Source organism: Thalia democratica, chromosome 8 (assembly GCF_965202585.1).
Source record: "Thalia democratica chromosome 8, ktThaDemo2.hap1.1, whole genome shotgun sequence".
NCBI classification, from domain to species: Eukaryota; Metazoa; Chordata; class Thaliacea; order Salpida; family Salpidae; genus Thalia; species Thalia democratica.
In genome coordinates, this window is record NC_139172.1 from 20,420,980 (window position 1) to 20,434,873 (window position 13,894).

Below are 13,894 nucleotides of genomic sequence, written 5' to 3' on the forward strand. Positions count from 1 at the left end.
AAAACTGTGGTTTAACTATGATCAAAATATCTAGTGTTCCACTGTACCAAACTAATACTTGCCAACTTAGTTTCTTCAATGACACAGGATTCTTAGATGTCAATGACATCACATACATTAGAAAAAAAGGAGAAACCAAAAATCTTAGTTTACATTAGACAGATTTAAAAACTAATAAAGTTTTTTTTATTTGTTTAACTTAAAGAACTTTTATTGTTCAGATTTTTAAGCTTAATATGTTTATAAATCAGCATTGCATTTAAAATAAAATTATTTTGTTTTAGTAAAAAACTTATTTTTTAGCAGTACTAAGCTTTGTTAAAACAGTTTTAGTTGATCAGAATTTTGAATAGTTTTTAAAGAAGTTAAGTTTTCTAATAAATACTTGAATTAGCTTGTTAGCTTTTTTTCATATGCATTAAAGGTTACATACTATATAATATGTTAAATATATTTTTGGTGTTGTTTTCCTTAATTTGAGATTTAAGTTTTTTTAAACTATTCTTTTTGCTTAACACATACTTTTTAAGTTTGTAAATGTTTTCTTGAGAAAATATTTATAACGGTTTTTTATGTAGTAGATGTACTTCTGAAATATTTGATTAATGTCTTTAATAAGCTTATAACTACCCAATTTTCTATATTTATTTCGAGTTCACAGTTATTATTCTACATTTTAGATTTAGTTTATTATATTGTTAGTTATTTTTTTTGGTCATTTTTTTTTCAAATCCTTACATTATTAGTTTTAATAATTTTTTTTTAAACAGAATATAAAATTTTATTAGGAGATTAATTTATTGACTAAAATTTATTTAACATATAGTGAAAACAAATAACATTAACATTAACTTTATTATTTTTCATACAAAAGTTGACAAGTTATACTTTTTAATAGTTTAAAGTTGTTTTTTTTTTCAGAATTTATTACCAAATAGCGTGAAATATGTCTTTTGTGAAACCAAATAGAGCCTCTGATTTGAGGAAAAAATCTGGAAATAGTTCAACATATAAACAAAGGGAAATGAATAAGCTAGATATTGATAATAAACAAATGGAATGGAGACTTCATCAGCTAAAGCAAACTATGGAATTAGAGAAAAAAGAGCGGAAGTAATACAATTGTAATTTTTATCACTTTTTAAAATTTTGATTTTAATCAATTAGTTTAATTGATGAGAAAGTTTTGAACTATTGCTTATAATTATAAGACAAAAAAAAACTTTTAGTAAATTATTTGCCTTCTAAGTTTGTGCTTTCCTTAAAGAATTTATGAAATTATTAAACACTGGTTGCTTAAATCTTTTAACTCCTCTAAATTTAAAAATTTTTAAAAAGTATCTCTTAGTTTATAAATGTAAAGAATGAAATAGATTTTGTTCTGCAGAAATGTAGGAAACGTTTGGAAATCATCTGTGTCTAAAACTCCTACTCCTCCGAAATCAAAAAAGCACACAATTAGTTCCTCAAGACATAATTTATTAAAAAAGGATAAAAGTCGTAGAGTAAAAGTATTAAAAGATGAACCTTTAGGTAAAAAATTAATAAATAAATTTAATCTTATAATATCACATAAGTTTGAAGTTTGATTGTTGCAGTTTTTTTATCAGTGCAATTTTTAAATTTTAATGTATTTTTAGTATAATAAACTATCAACTTTTTGAACATTTTAATTTATTACCTATTAAAGTTTTATTAATTTATATAGAGATTAATGATGTATGTTTTATTGAAATATCTGATTCTATGTTGCTTTTGTTTTTAAATCATGAGCTTGTTAAAAAGTTTGTACTAAACTTTAAATTAATCAATGCTACTCACCATATGTATTTTGTAGAGTAACTAAATTAAAGTTTCTTAGTCTAAGCTTTTTTTTGACTACTAATACCAGGGTAGCCATTAATCAATAATAGAAGTTCAAAGAGTTAACCTGTTTTTAAGAATACCTAAAAATTAAAAATTATGAAAAAAAAACTTGGCATTAAGGAGTTTTTTTTTAAGTAGTACTAAAATAACTGACTTTTTCTAATTTCTTATAATGTTATCAAGTTATTTATGGTAATTGTGAGCAATGAAGTTATTAAATACTCTCCTTCTATATGCTTATAAACACTAAGCGTTTAAAAAATATTTTGATAATTCTTGCTGTTAGAATATTATTAAGTTAATCTAAAACAATCATTTTGAAATACCATAATCCTATTGGATACGAAATGTTTGCTTATATTACGAAAATATTTTTACTAATTAACGCAAAGTTATTAAGGACATCAATTTTTTTTAATATATTTGAGATAATAAAATATTTTTTTTTAGTACTTGCCAAATTTTTCCATCAATAGTACAAAAATAACTTAAAGTTAGTTTTATTTTCAAACATTTTCTAAATTATAAATCTTGTCAACCTGTATCACGATTTTTATTTCTGTTTTCATATAATTTATATATATAAGATCTTGTTGTATAATTATTCTTTATCTAGATAAGAACAAAGTCATGATTTGTTTGCAACATTTTTTTCGATTAAGTTTTATGCCTAAATAGTTGTCTATAAGAAAAGTTATTTAACTAGTAGTAATTTACACTGAATTTTTTAAGTTTTACTGTTTTACTAGAATATATAAAAGTTACTCAATCTATTAGATATTTTTTATACAAAATTGTTTTCTGACTCTTTTTTTAAGTTCTTAACGTTAATTTTTTTACGATAGATTTTTTTTATTGATTTTAAAGATAAAGTTATTTGAGTAAAAGTTATCCAATACTAATGAATAAAAGTATAAAAAATACCATTCGTAAATTGCTTTTTCTAAGATTTTTATGTGAAGACTCCAACTTTTTATAAATTATTTCCTTGCATGATTAAAAAATACTATCTTTTATTTCAAACAATAATTCTATTATATGTTTTGATTTTTAGAAAATTATAGTTTTATGATAAAAAATTTGAAAGTTTCCACTAAAAATAAAAAAAAATACATTACAGTTGTTCGTTATCCAATAAAAACTAGATTGAAAAAGGTTAAACAAATTTATTTAAAACTTAAAATAGGTTTTAACAAAATAGTTTTTTACAACACTTTAGTTCGCTAGTTCATTCACGTTAGAAATCCACATTTTTGATCACTATTTTAAACTAATTAGTTTCAGATAAAAAAGATTATATTTTGAGGGAGTTTGAACCTAGTATTAAGAGCATTTATTAAGAATTCTTTTTTTAATAAAGAAATATCATATGTATAAGTTCATTTATTTGTAATTAGTAAAAACAACTATATTTTATGTATAGCTGTTTTTGTTTTAACATTAACAGTACTTTAATAATATATAGGTAGGCTTTGTTTATATTGTCTTATTTTACAAGTATCAATGTAAAGCATGTTGTGAAGATTTTTTTATAAATCCCTTATAAAAATTTAGCTTATAATTTTTTTTCGAATATTGGAATGTTAATTTTTAAAATAAGAATACTTAAAATTTAGTTTTGTTAACTTAATTTTAATAAAAGAAACTTCTGAACGAAGAACAAACTACACACGATTGATTGAAAAATTATCTAATGAAGATCCAGTACTTTCTCAAAAAAGTAATCTTAGTAAAACAGATACAAAGCTGACATGGATTTCTATTGCTAGGAAAAAAGATTCCAATGAAGTAACTTTTTATAAGAAAATGTCTTAACTAATAAATTCAAATAAACCTGTTTTATTTTTGTAGCTTTTAGTCCAAACCAGGGACATAGCTTGGTAAGTTTCTGCAAATCTACAGAAACGTATAGTTATGTGCGACAAAGCTTGCTTTTATTTTAGCTTCAAAAAGACTCTGCTTTCTTAGCTTTTAGTATTCATATATATTTAGTTATGCACGCCTGAGAGGTAATTTTGACATATATGTACTCTTTAGCATTTTTAGTGTCGTATAAATTAAATGAATTAAATACATCCAAATTGTAACATTTAGCGCGTTAAAGCTTTAATTTGACAAAAATCTGCATTGCAAAATTGATTTTAATGGAAGCTGTAGCTTCAAATGTTACAAAAATTTGCATAACTTGTTGTTATTATTGACTACGTTTAATGTTTGATTTTGAAAACAATATAAATTTTTTAGAGTTAAATTGTGATTTTTTATACTTATTTTTAATGAATGTTTTCGGGGTTTACACAAGTAGCATGACATATTCATAGGGGGTGTGGAGCAAAATAAATTGCCTTATATACAGTTATCACTTGTACTTCAACATTCAATTTTTGATGTATTAACATAACTGCATGTTTTCAGATTAAATTCAATCACATTAGAGGTAGTTTAAATTGCTGTGTTCCCGCTAGGACATTATCACGCGTTATTTCAGATGTTTTAATTTTTGCAGATTTGTACCTTTTTTTAGCTAGCTACGTCCCTGGTCCAAACTAAAAACATTTATTTGTTTATTAACAAAAAAGTAAAAATTTTTTTTTTATTTAAAATAAAAACTATGTTAATCTATGTATCTTTTGTTTAGATTTTAATAAGGTTGGTAATCATAAAACTATCCTTTTTAATAACTGTTTTAGTAAATATTCTTCAACTTTTACTTTACTCTGTTAAGTTGTAGTTAAAAGCATAAATACTTTTTTAAAGTTGGCTTTACTTCTTACTATAGTTAACTTCCATAACAGTTGAAGTATATTAAAAGCAAATTTTGTAAAAGACAAAAAAATACCGTCTAAACTTTAGATCATCAAGTATTAATTTAATTAATGCTGTTTAAACTTTACAATAAGCAAAACAAATTTTTTTAGTTAACATTATAATAGTTATTGCTTATTTAATTACAGGTGCAAGTATTTAAATTTATAGTGATAAATAAAATTATGAAAAAAGTAAATAAATAAGTATGTATACTATTCTTAGATTATGGATATTCAAAGTGATTTAGATGGTAATCTTCCGTTGTCCAGTGTTCAAACCATAAACGCCCATGCTATAGGAGTGTTTTATTTAAAGTTTGGACTTTTAATTAGCTTGAGTTTATGTGTTACAATATAAAGTTTTGAAAACTGTGATTTTTAAAGATAAACTTCAAAATTACCTAAAGTTTTTTTTTGTATCAGATGGGGCAGAAAACGCATCATTCCAGCTGTTGACGGGTTGGTGATGAGGCCAAAGGCGGGATGGGGAGACGAAACTTACTATCCTTACGTATCAGGCGTTAACTGGCAGGAAAAAAATGTATGATTTTTTTATAGTGTATAATAGATACTATTTGATCTAATAGTGATTATACATAGTTGCTTCAGTTTTAAGCTTTTTTTTCAAAGTTGTTTAATCTATATTTTTAATGAAGTTTTAAAATACAAGTTATTTTTTACGTTTAAACATTTTCATCGATATGAAAATATTTAGTCATAAGCATAATAAATTTTAGCGAATACGCTAAATATACACCTATTGGTTTTAAAATTTTTATAGAAACTAATTCTGAGTAAGTTTATGTAAGCAAAATAAAATAATCAGTTAGTATGGTACAGTATTAATGTGTTGTCCCCACTGTGTTTGTGTAAAGTTTTAATAATTTCTGTAAATAAATCTTAACTGTCTTAAAAGAATTAATGTCTTAATATCTTTATATATAAAACAAACTGTACAGTAATCTTCCTTTATTGTACCAACATATGTTTCTGTGTGTTAACGAATCAACAAACATAAACTGGGTTCTGTAAAAAAATAATTACTGTAATGAAAGAATAGAAGCATAGAATAAAGTAGGTGTATACATGTTTTAATTAAAATAAAATATTTTCTACAGATAATAGTTAATAATAGGTAAAATACTTAATATTAAATCCGACTGTTATAAAGCTATATAATGTTTATAATTATTAAGTCTAAAACAAGTAAAGTAAACTAAAATACACAACAAAACAACAAATCATAATATAAACAAAGCACTCACGTTAAATGGGAAAGATAACTGATTCAAATTCACTGTTGTTAATCAATGAACGAAATACATTCGTTACATCTAATAATTACGTCACAATATAAATAAGGTTATTTCAACTGTTTAATAGTTTGTTAATTTAGTTTTTATGTTTGTAATCTATTTTGAACAAAAATAAAACATCAACCATTAGTTAGTGAATCAATAAAATTTAATAAAACTTAACAACGGCGAAGACAATAAAAATCACGGAAACTCGATGTAACATGTATATTATATATCAAAAGCTTGTAAAGATTAAATCAAAGTTATATACAATTAGGATGCAGATTTATTTCAAATGTAAATATCAAAAATAAAAAGAATTAAAAAATTTAAAGCTTAAGAAATCAAAACACAAAAAAATTTAAGAAATCAAAACACAAAAAAAAAACAAAAATTATTATTAACTATTATCTGTAGAAAATATTTTATTTTAATGAAAACATGTATACACCTACTTTATTCTATGCTTCTATTCTTTCACTACAGTAATTATTTTTTTACAGAACCCAGTTGAAGTGTGTTGATTCGTTAACACACAGAAACATATGTTGGTACAATAAAGGAAGATTACTGAACAATTTGTTTTATTTAATTTCCAGTGAAGTTATTTCACTAGGATCTTTTGTTAGCAAATAATTAAACCTATAACTTGAACAGTTATATCTTCATATAGTATTTTTTTGGCAATTACTTCAGTAGTATAAGAATAGATTGTACAAAACTGTTCTCTATAAAAATAAGTGTTATTTGAATACTTTGTTAAATTTGATAATAGTTTATTCTTTGATTGCTAAAACAAGCCTCAGTATATCCTGCACGTAATCTTTATAAAAAGAATAGTTAAAGTATTTTTAAAATTTAGCTTTTTAAATAAACTTTATTGATATTTTTAAAAATTTAACTGTGACAATGTCAAAATTTTATTCATTAAAAGTTTCTAATTTATGATGTACTAATTTATCTAAGAAGTTAATGGTTTACAGAACCTCGTTGCTAATTTCAATCTGTACGATAATGAGCTGCAACCTCAAAAAAAGAAAATTCCCGTTCCACCTCCGAATATTAGTAAAAAGAAGGAAAGTGGTGGTGGTCTACTTTTTCAAGTAGGTTAAATTTTTATTATCTTTTTTAATGAAAACCTTATTTATAGACTAAATTTTAAGTTAGGAGTAGTGATTTTGTTAAAATTTTTGAAAGTTTAAAAATATGCTGTTTTATAAACAATTTTTTTGTTTGGGAATAATTTAATAGCAAAATTTAAATAAATAGCTTTTCGAAACTGTTATTTATAATATTTTTCGGTATTATGTTATTATTTACAAAATACTACTGTCGAACTTTTTTACTAATAAACAGAAACGAAATTTATTTATCAAAATCAAAAGTTTTGTAAGTAGCGTCTTTTTAATACTTTGTCGTTGACTTTAAAGTTAATATATTAAATGTACATATGAAACGGGTTGTATATATTTTAACCTACATTGAAGTATTAAAAAACTTTTTATTTTTAGATACTAAGTTTTGTCCAACATTAAAATTAAAGTTTTACAAACTTAACGGTATCGTTTTTATCAGACAAAGTACATATCATTACTAATTAAAATAAAAATACTACTTATGCTTTAAAATTCAAACTATCAGCTTTTTCAAGTATAGCCAATAGGTTTTGTAACAACTATATTCGTATATAAAATTAATCCAATTGAAAGTTACAGCGTTAAAAGTTTTGAAAAAAACAAGTTTTTGTAAATTGTTCAACACACAAAGTTGCAGTACAGTTTTTTTCAATCTTTACAGGGAGAGTTCAACGAAGAGGATAGTGCGAAATCGTTCCAACTGGCAGTGCAGCAATGGAGAAACAACTCTTCTTCCCGCGCTCCATGTTAGTGGTATCACTTGTATTTTACTTGCACTTGGTTTGTTTTATTCATGCTGTTTTGTTTGTTCAGCTAGGAGCGCAGCAACAGCAGAAATGTCCTGTCACGCTGTGCAGTCGGAACCAGTTGAAATTGAGATAAAGTTTTCAAGCACTACGACTCTCACTGATCAAGAAAAAGAAATGTTGCAAAGACACAGGTTTGTTTATTGTATTTTTTTAAGTATTTTAAAAAATAGTGATATATTGGATATGAAAATTAGTTTTTCCGAATGTATTGAGGTACTTAAAACATTTTATCGTAGTAATGTATGGACTCTTGATTAATTTTATTTTGTATATTACCTGTTTTTCTTATTCTAGCTAAAAAGTTTAAAGAATAATTGACTTCTGGTTCTATTTCATTCGACTATGTTACAGAAAATTGTAAGTAGCATATAAAGACAAACTGATCCAATTTATTTTTTCTATAAACTTGTATTTATTATGTTTTTTTATTAGCGAATTATCTTTTCTAAAATTTATTAAGTTAGTTTTGATTTTTTGAAGGATTATGTTAATTCTTACAGGACGTTATTTGAAAATTGATACTTTTGTATCGCATGTTTTTAAAGTATTAGTTTATTTAATTAGAATATAAGCAGGTTATTTAATATATTTACACGTTAACACTAAAGTTTGTTTTATCTTAAATATTATTTTGTATAAACTGAAAAAAAGCAGATAAGTTTGTTTCAAAATTAAAAGGTCTATCTATTTTAGATAGATCTTATTTTATTTACATCTTGATTTATGCATTATAAAACTAATGTTTAATACAAATAATAACAAATTTTTGTACAAAATAGTTTTGAAAGTAAGTTTTTAGTTAGTTAATTTAAACTAGCTTAATTAAACTTATAAAAAGTTAGTTTATCACTTTTGATATACAAACCGCAGATCTTCAGTAGTTCCGCCTTTAAATGTAAAACAAAACACTGGAATAAGACAGAGTTTCGACAATGGTGAACATTTCCAAACGTACCAGAATTTGTCAGGTAATTTATATCTTGTCAGTGTTAGTTTACGATTCGCAAATTCATTTATTTTATCCTGTTTATTTCATATTTTTCTATCTTACTGTTTGCCGGTTTTTATTACAAAATCATCTAGTCAAACACAGGGTTGCCACTTTACCTGGAAACCTGGAAAAACCTTGAATTTGACAATTTAGGCAAAAAAAAACCTGGTTAAACCTGGAATTCTAACAATTTTCACATGTTCAGTAATAAAATTTCGATTTGGCTTAAAAAATTTATCAGAAAAAAAAAAAAATTTGTCATCATCAAATTTTTTTTTTATAAAACATATTTAAAGTAGCTTTACAGTATCTTTTATTGTTTTTTAAACTATTTCACACAGTTTCGTATCTGAAACTTAACTTTAAACTAAAAATAGACCTAAAAATGTGTACTTTTAAAAACCTGGAAAAAATTTTGACAAAACGAGTGGCAACCCTGCAAACATAAATTATTTTTTCAAAATAACTCTGAATTTATTCTATTTGAATAAGAATTTTGTATCTATTTTGTAAACAAATCTTATAACAAAAAAATCTGTAAATTAAACATTTTATATCTAACAAAATTAAATTGTTTTCTTTAAATTAAATTAAACATTACATTTATTACAGTAATGTATACATAAAAGTTATCTAATTTCTTATGTATATAATATACGTTATTAGTTTAACTAAATTATAGACAACAGTTTTATACAGCTCTTACGTATATTAGATATTTCTATCTCATATATTTCCCAGTAAAGTTTTAGTTTATTAAGGTTAAATTTGTTTTAGTTTTTTAAGTTTAATAAACTGAAGCTTTATGAGGAATATATGAGATAGAAATATCTCATACACGAAACAGGTGTATAAAACTGTTGTTTATTATAAAATTAAACAAATATTTATCTCCAATTCAACTTGTTGAGAACTTTTAACCGAAACTTAAAAAAAAAACTATTAGTATATGTTATGTACTAAACAAGATAAAAATAGAATTTAATGTTTATAAGTTTGTAATTTAAGACTTAAATAATAATAATAATAATAATAATAACAATAGTAATAATAGTGCGTATAACTATTCTAATTATTACCAGGTTTCGGTGGAAAAAATTCTAACCTTGTCAAAAATTAATAAAATAGTCATACTATATTCTATTTCAATTATTATCATATTAATATTTGACAATGTCGGAATATTTATCCACCGAAATCTGGTAATGAATAGAATATATAGTTCGCACTTTTATTAATTATGTATAATAAGCTGTTTACCTAGTGAATTGAGTAATTTTTATAGTCAACATAAATATTTATATAGTTTTTGTCTTGAAACTTTTTTGATAAAGTATTTTGTTAAATTGGTGCATTTTAATAATTTATCATACAAAAAATACAGATGAGATAAACATCGAACGTAAGAGAATGCAAGAAATATTTTCAAACTCTTTACCTCAAACGAATGACAGTAGTCATATCAACAACAACAACTCTTGCATTACCTTCACAGAAGTTGACTCCAATACAAGTACTTATTTATACACTTAATATTAAATTTTCTTTTTTCCTACTACATTTTTCAATACTAATTATTATTTTTTAGTAATATAAATTAAATCAAATTTAATGAATGTTTTGAAACTTATGATTTTGTGTTTAAATGTTAAAGAAATAACTACATAATTAAGAGTATTTTAAAAAGCTGTTTTAAAATCCTTGTTTTAAAATAAGCCAGTGTTTTACTACAAAAAATATGAAAAAACAAAAATCAAAACCCGAACTAAAACAATACAACATTTTTGTTAGCTATAAATAAATACTAAAATTTATATGAAGTATTTGATTTCAAGTATAGCTTTAGAAATATACAAAATAGGCTTTAAAATAATATATAACCATAACAATTTCCTGATACTTGAAAAACTATAAAAATTTTAATTCTATTGATTTATCACTAGAAAAATAAAATTGTAGCTTGTAAGTCATACTTAGTATGCTTGACGCATGACCAGTTTTAGAAGTCCTTAGGTCTTCTTTATATGTGTAGAAAGTGTTATAAGAGTCAAAACCGTTCACATGGATTTATGCTATGTACTTTTGATGTCTTTCGTGTTATTCATACAGATATAATTTTACCACGGTTTTAGAACTAGATAATCACAAGACTTTCGCTAGTATTGGGTTTTATTCTAAAGCATAATCCTTGTCAGCTTCAAGTTGTATCTGTACATATAAACTCGGGCAGAAGTGATCTAAGCATATATTTTTTTATATAAATTCTTTTTTGTAACAAATTAATTAACTACAGATGTTGAAATCCAGGATGAAACAGGTAACTGCATTGTTGAGCCTCCAAAAGATAAAATAAACGACAAAAAACATCAACAAATTTCAAGGTATAAGTCAATTAATTATATACTAATTTGTTTTATTGTATTTGAGTTATTATACTTCATTCAAGAAACTACTATACAATATAATATTTTATATTTATTATAACTATGTCATTGAAAGTGTTGTTTTTATTTTTTTTCAATTGAGTTTAAACACGTTTATGCCAACAAAAATCTTGACTCAAGTTACAAATCTAGTTAGATAGGAATTTTTTCAGATTTTTATATTACCTTTTTCAGTGTTACTATCAAGGAATTTGATTACCTTGTTGATGCAACGGAAGATAAGATTAAAAGTTTAAATATTGAAACACCCGACGAAAAAGGTCTAATATAGTTTTTGTTTATTATTATTTTTATTCAAATGACTTATCTAGTAGCACTTCTCCTAATGTCTTAATGTGTAGTTGTTATTGTTGAAACTACTTTTGTTTTAGTTTTAGTAAAATACAAGTTTTTATTTAAGAAAAAATTAATATTTATTACTTTGATCTTTTATATTTTTTTCTTAACTAATACTAACTTTATTTTTAGAGCAAACTAAAGTTTTAAACAACATCGAAACTCAATAAATTCTTTTAAATACTTAAACTTAAGTTACACATGTTAGTAACTTTTTATATAAGCCATATTATTTCAAATAAGATCTGTGTTATCCCGTTTTACTGAATAGTGTAATACTAATTTTCATTAAGTATTCGATAGAAAGCATACTTTTTTTTCAATGTTCAAAACTTCAATATAACTCTGCAGTTTCAAATCGAACTTTAGACCGACAAGCTGCCTACAATCCCGAAGGTTTGCATTCGTTTTTCACTGACAAATACATTCCTGCTCCGAAAAATAGCTCTTTTTCTACTGATCCAACGCAATTGAAAACAGAAATAACAAAGTGTTCCTTAACAGAATCAAAAAGTTTTAGAAGTTATATAAATTTTTAGTTTTACTACTATTTAAAAGTAGTTGTGCATACTTAAAAATTGTGTACAGCAGCAAAAATATTATTTAAAACATTTTAAATTTTGGCTGTTTTAGGGTTTTTACATTATTTGCACATAAATATATATACAACTAGATTAAATTAACAATAGTATTTTAAACAGAAACCTTAGTTTTAGGTTTGTTATAAAAAGTTACAATTTTTTTTTCTTTGTTAACGAAATAAATTTTTTTAAAGGTAAAAGTTCTTGGAATCCACAAAAAAGTGTTATTTATGATGAAAATACTCCTAATGATATTAATTGTGCTTAACCACGTTGAACTTTTAAATTTCTATGCAAAGGTAAAAGTTATTTAGTCTGCTATAAAAAAGGCGGTTTTATATAAAAAAACTTGTAAGATATGGATTTGTCTTATAACTTTTGTAGGTTTAAATATTATGACAATGTATCTAAAATAGTTAAATTATTTTAAAATGATCAGTTTAATTGCTTGGTTCATTTAATTTATTATGTACATAAACTGTAACTAAAAGTAAAATATCAAAGTTTGTTCGAAAAAAAAATCTTATAACTTTAAGGTCATGCATTTAGCCATAAAGAGATAATATGAATTTAAGTCCTAAATATACAAAAAAATGAAACCTGTCAGCAATCCATCAAAAAATGTTCAAAAAAAGCTAAAATTAAATGAACTAAGACATGTTTAGCTATCCATTTTTAGTTAACTCACAACTTTAAAAGGATTCGATTAAAACGTTTGTTTTGAAATGACATTGTCAGTTCATCTCACTTAAACTTATGTTTTTAAGGACAAATATAAACTTTAAAACTTTTAAAAAATAGTTTCTTAATGAAACGCATCAAGTGTATATACATGCTTTTAGTTGTCTTCGAATCAATCTTTTTAGTAAAATTAGCATTCATAACTACTTATCTAAATTTGTTGCTTACTAATCTATAGGTACAAATTTTTATAACTCTTTGTTAATATTTTGATATTTTTTTTTTATGCTATAGATTTTAAATCTTTTTAATACAGTTATAAAATATACAGTGGAAATCTTTCATCAAGCAATTAATTGAAAAACGAAAAGGTAAGAGAAGTTTTGGTAGAAAGAAACTTTAATTTTGAGCAGCACTAAACATATTCTAATGCAATTTTTATTTTTCTGTTATATTTTATTTCAAAATCTGCTAACTAAAAAGTTATATACGCTACCATATGTTCTAAAAGTTTTAATCAAAACTCTATAAATTACAATTGTTTATTTTTGATCGTTCTCTTATAAGACTTTTTTGTACTAAAAGTTATAAAAATCTATTTTATCTTAAGTAAATTTGTTTTTTATCAATTTGTTTAGTTTTAAATAATTCGTAAATTTGTTATATCAACTTTAAATTAAAAACTTATTATTTTATATTTTTAACAAATTTAAAAAAGTTTTTGATAGATGTCATTTTGCTATAAGTACAAATATAAAATGTTTGTGAGCAAAAGTTTACATCATCTGGTAATTTTTCTATAGTTTTTATCATACTTGATAGATATTTGTTAGTGTACTGTTTTTTACAATATTTTAATGAATTCTTTTATTTAAATCTTTGGATTTTTTTTATAATTTACTGTTTATTTAATCATTTAAAATCGATTCTTTACTCTATATTAAA

General features: G+C 23.6%; 1 protein-coding gene across 1 annotated transcript; it reads left to right on the forward strand.

Annotated features, from left to right (window-relative positions):
* The first annotated feature begins 956 nt into the window (after nucleotides 1–956).
* On the forward strand, nucleotides 957–13,436 carry LOC145842612 (uncharacterized). The gene is made up of 15 exons (XM_082950082.1): nucleotides 957–1,113; nucleotides 1,388–1,533; nucleotides 3,509–3,654; nucleotides 4,897–4,988; nucleotides 5,097–5,214; nucleotides 6,955–7,074; nucleotides 7,769–7,853; nucleotides 7,921–8,047; nucleotides 8,787–8,884; nucleotides 10,292–10,420; nucleotides 11,201–11,288; nucleotides 11,526–11,611; nucleotides 12,039–12,200; nucleotides 12,463–12,567; nucleotides 13,281–13,436. Exons 1-14 carry the CDS (start codon nucleotides 1,025–1,027, stop codon nucleotides 12,534–12,536), a joined length of 1,560 nt encoding a protein of 519 aa, XP_082806208.1. The 5' UTR covers nucleotides 957–1,024; the 3' UTR covers nucleotides 12,537–12,567; nucleotides 13,281–13,436.
* The last annotated feature ends 458 nt before the right edge of the window (nucleotides 13,437–13,894 follow it).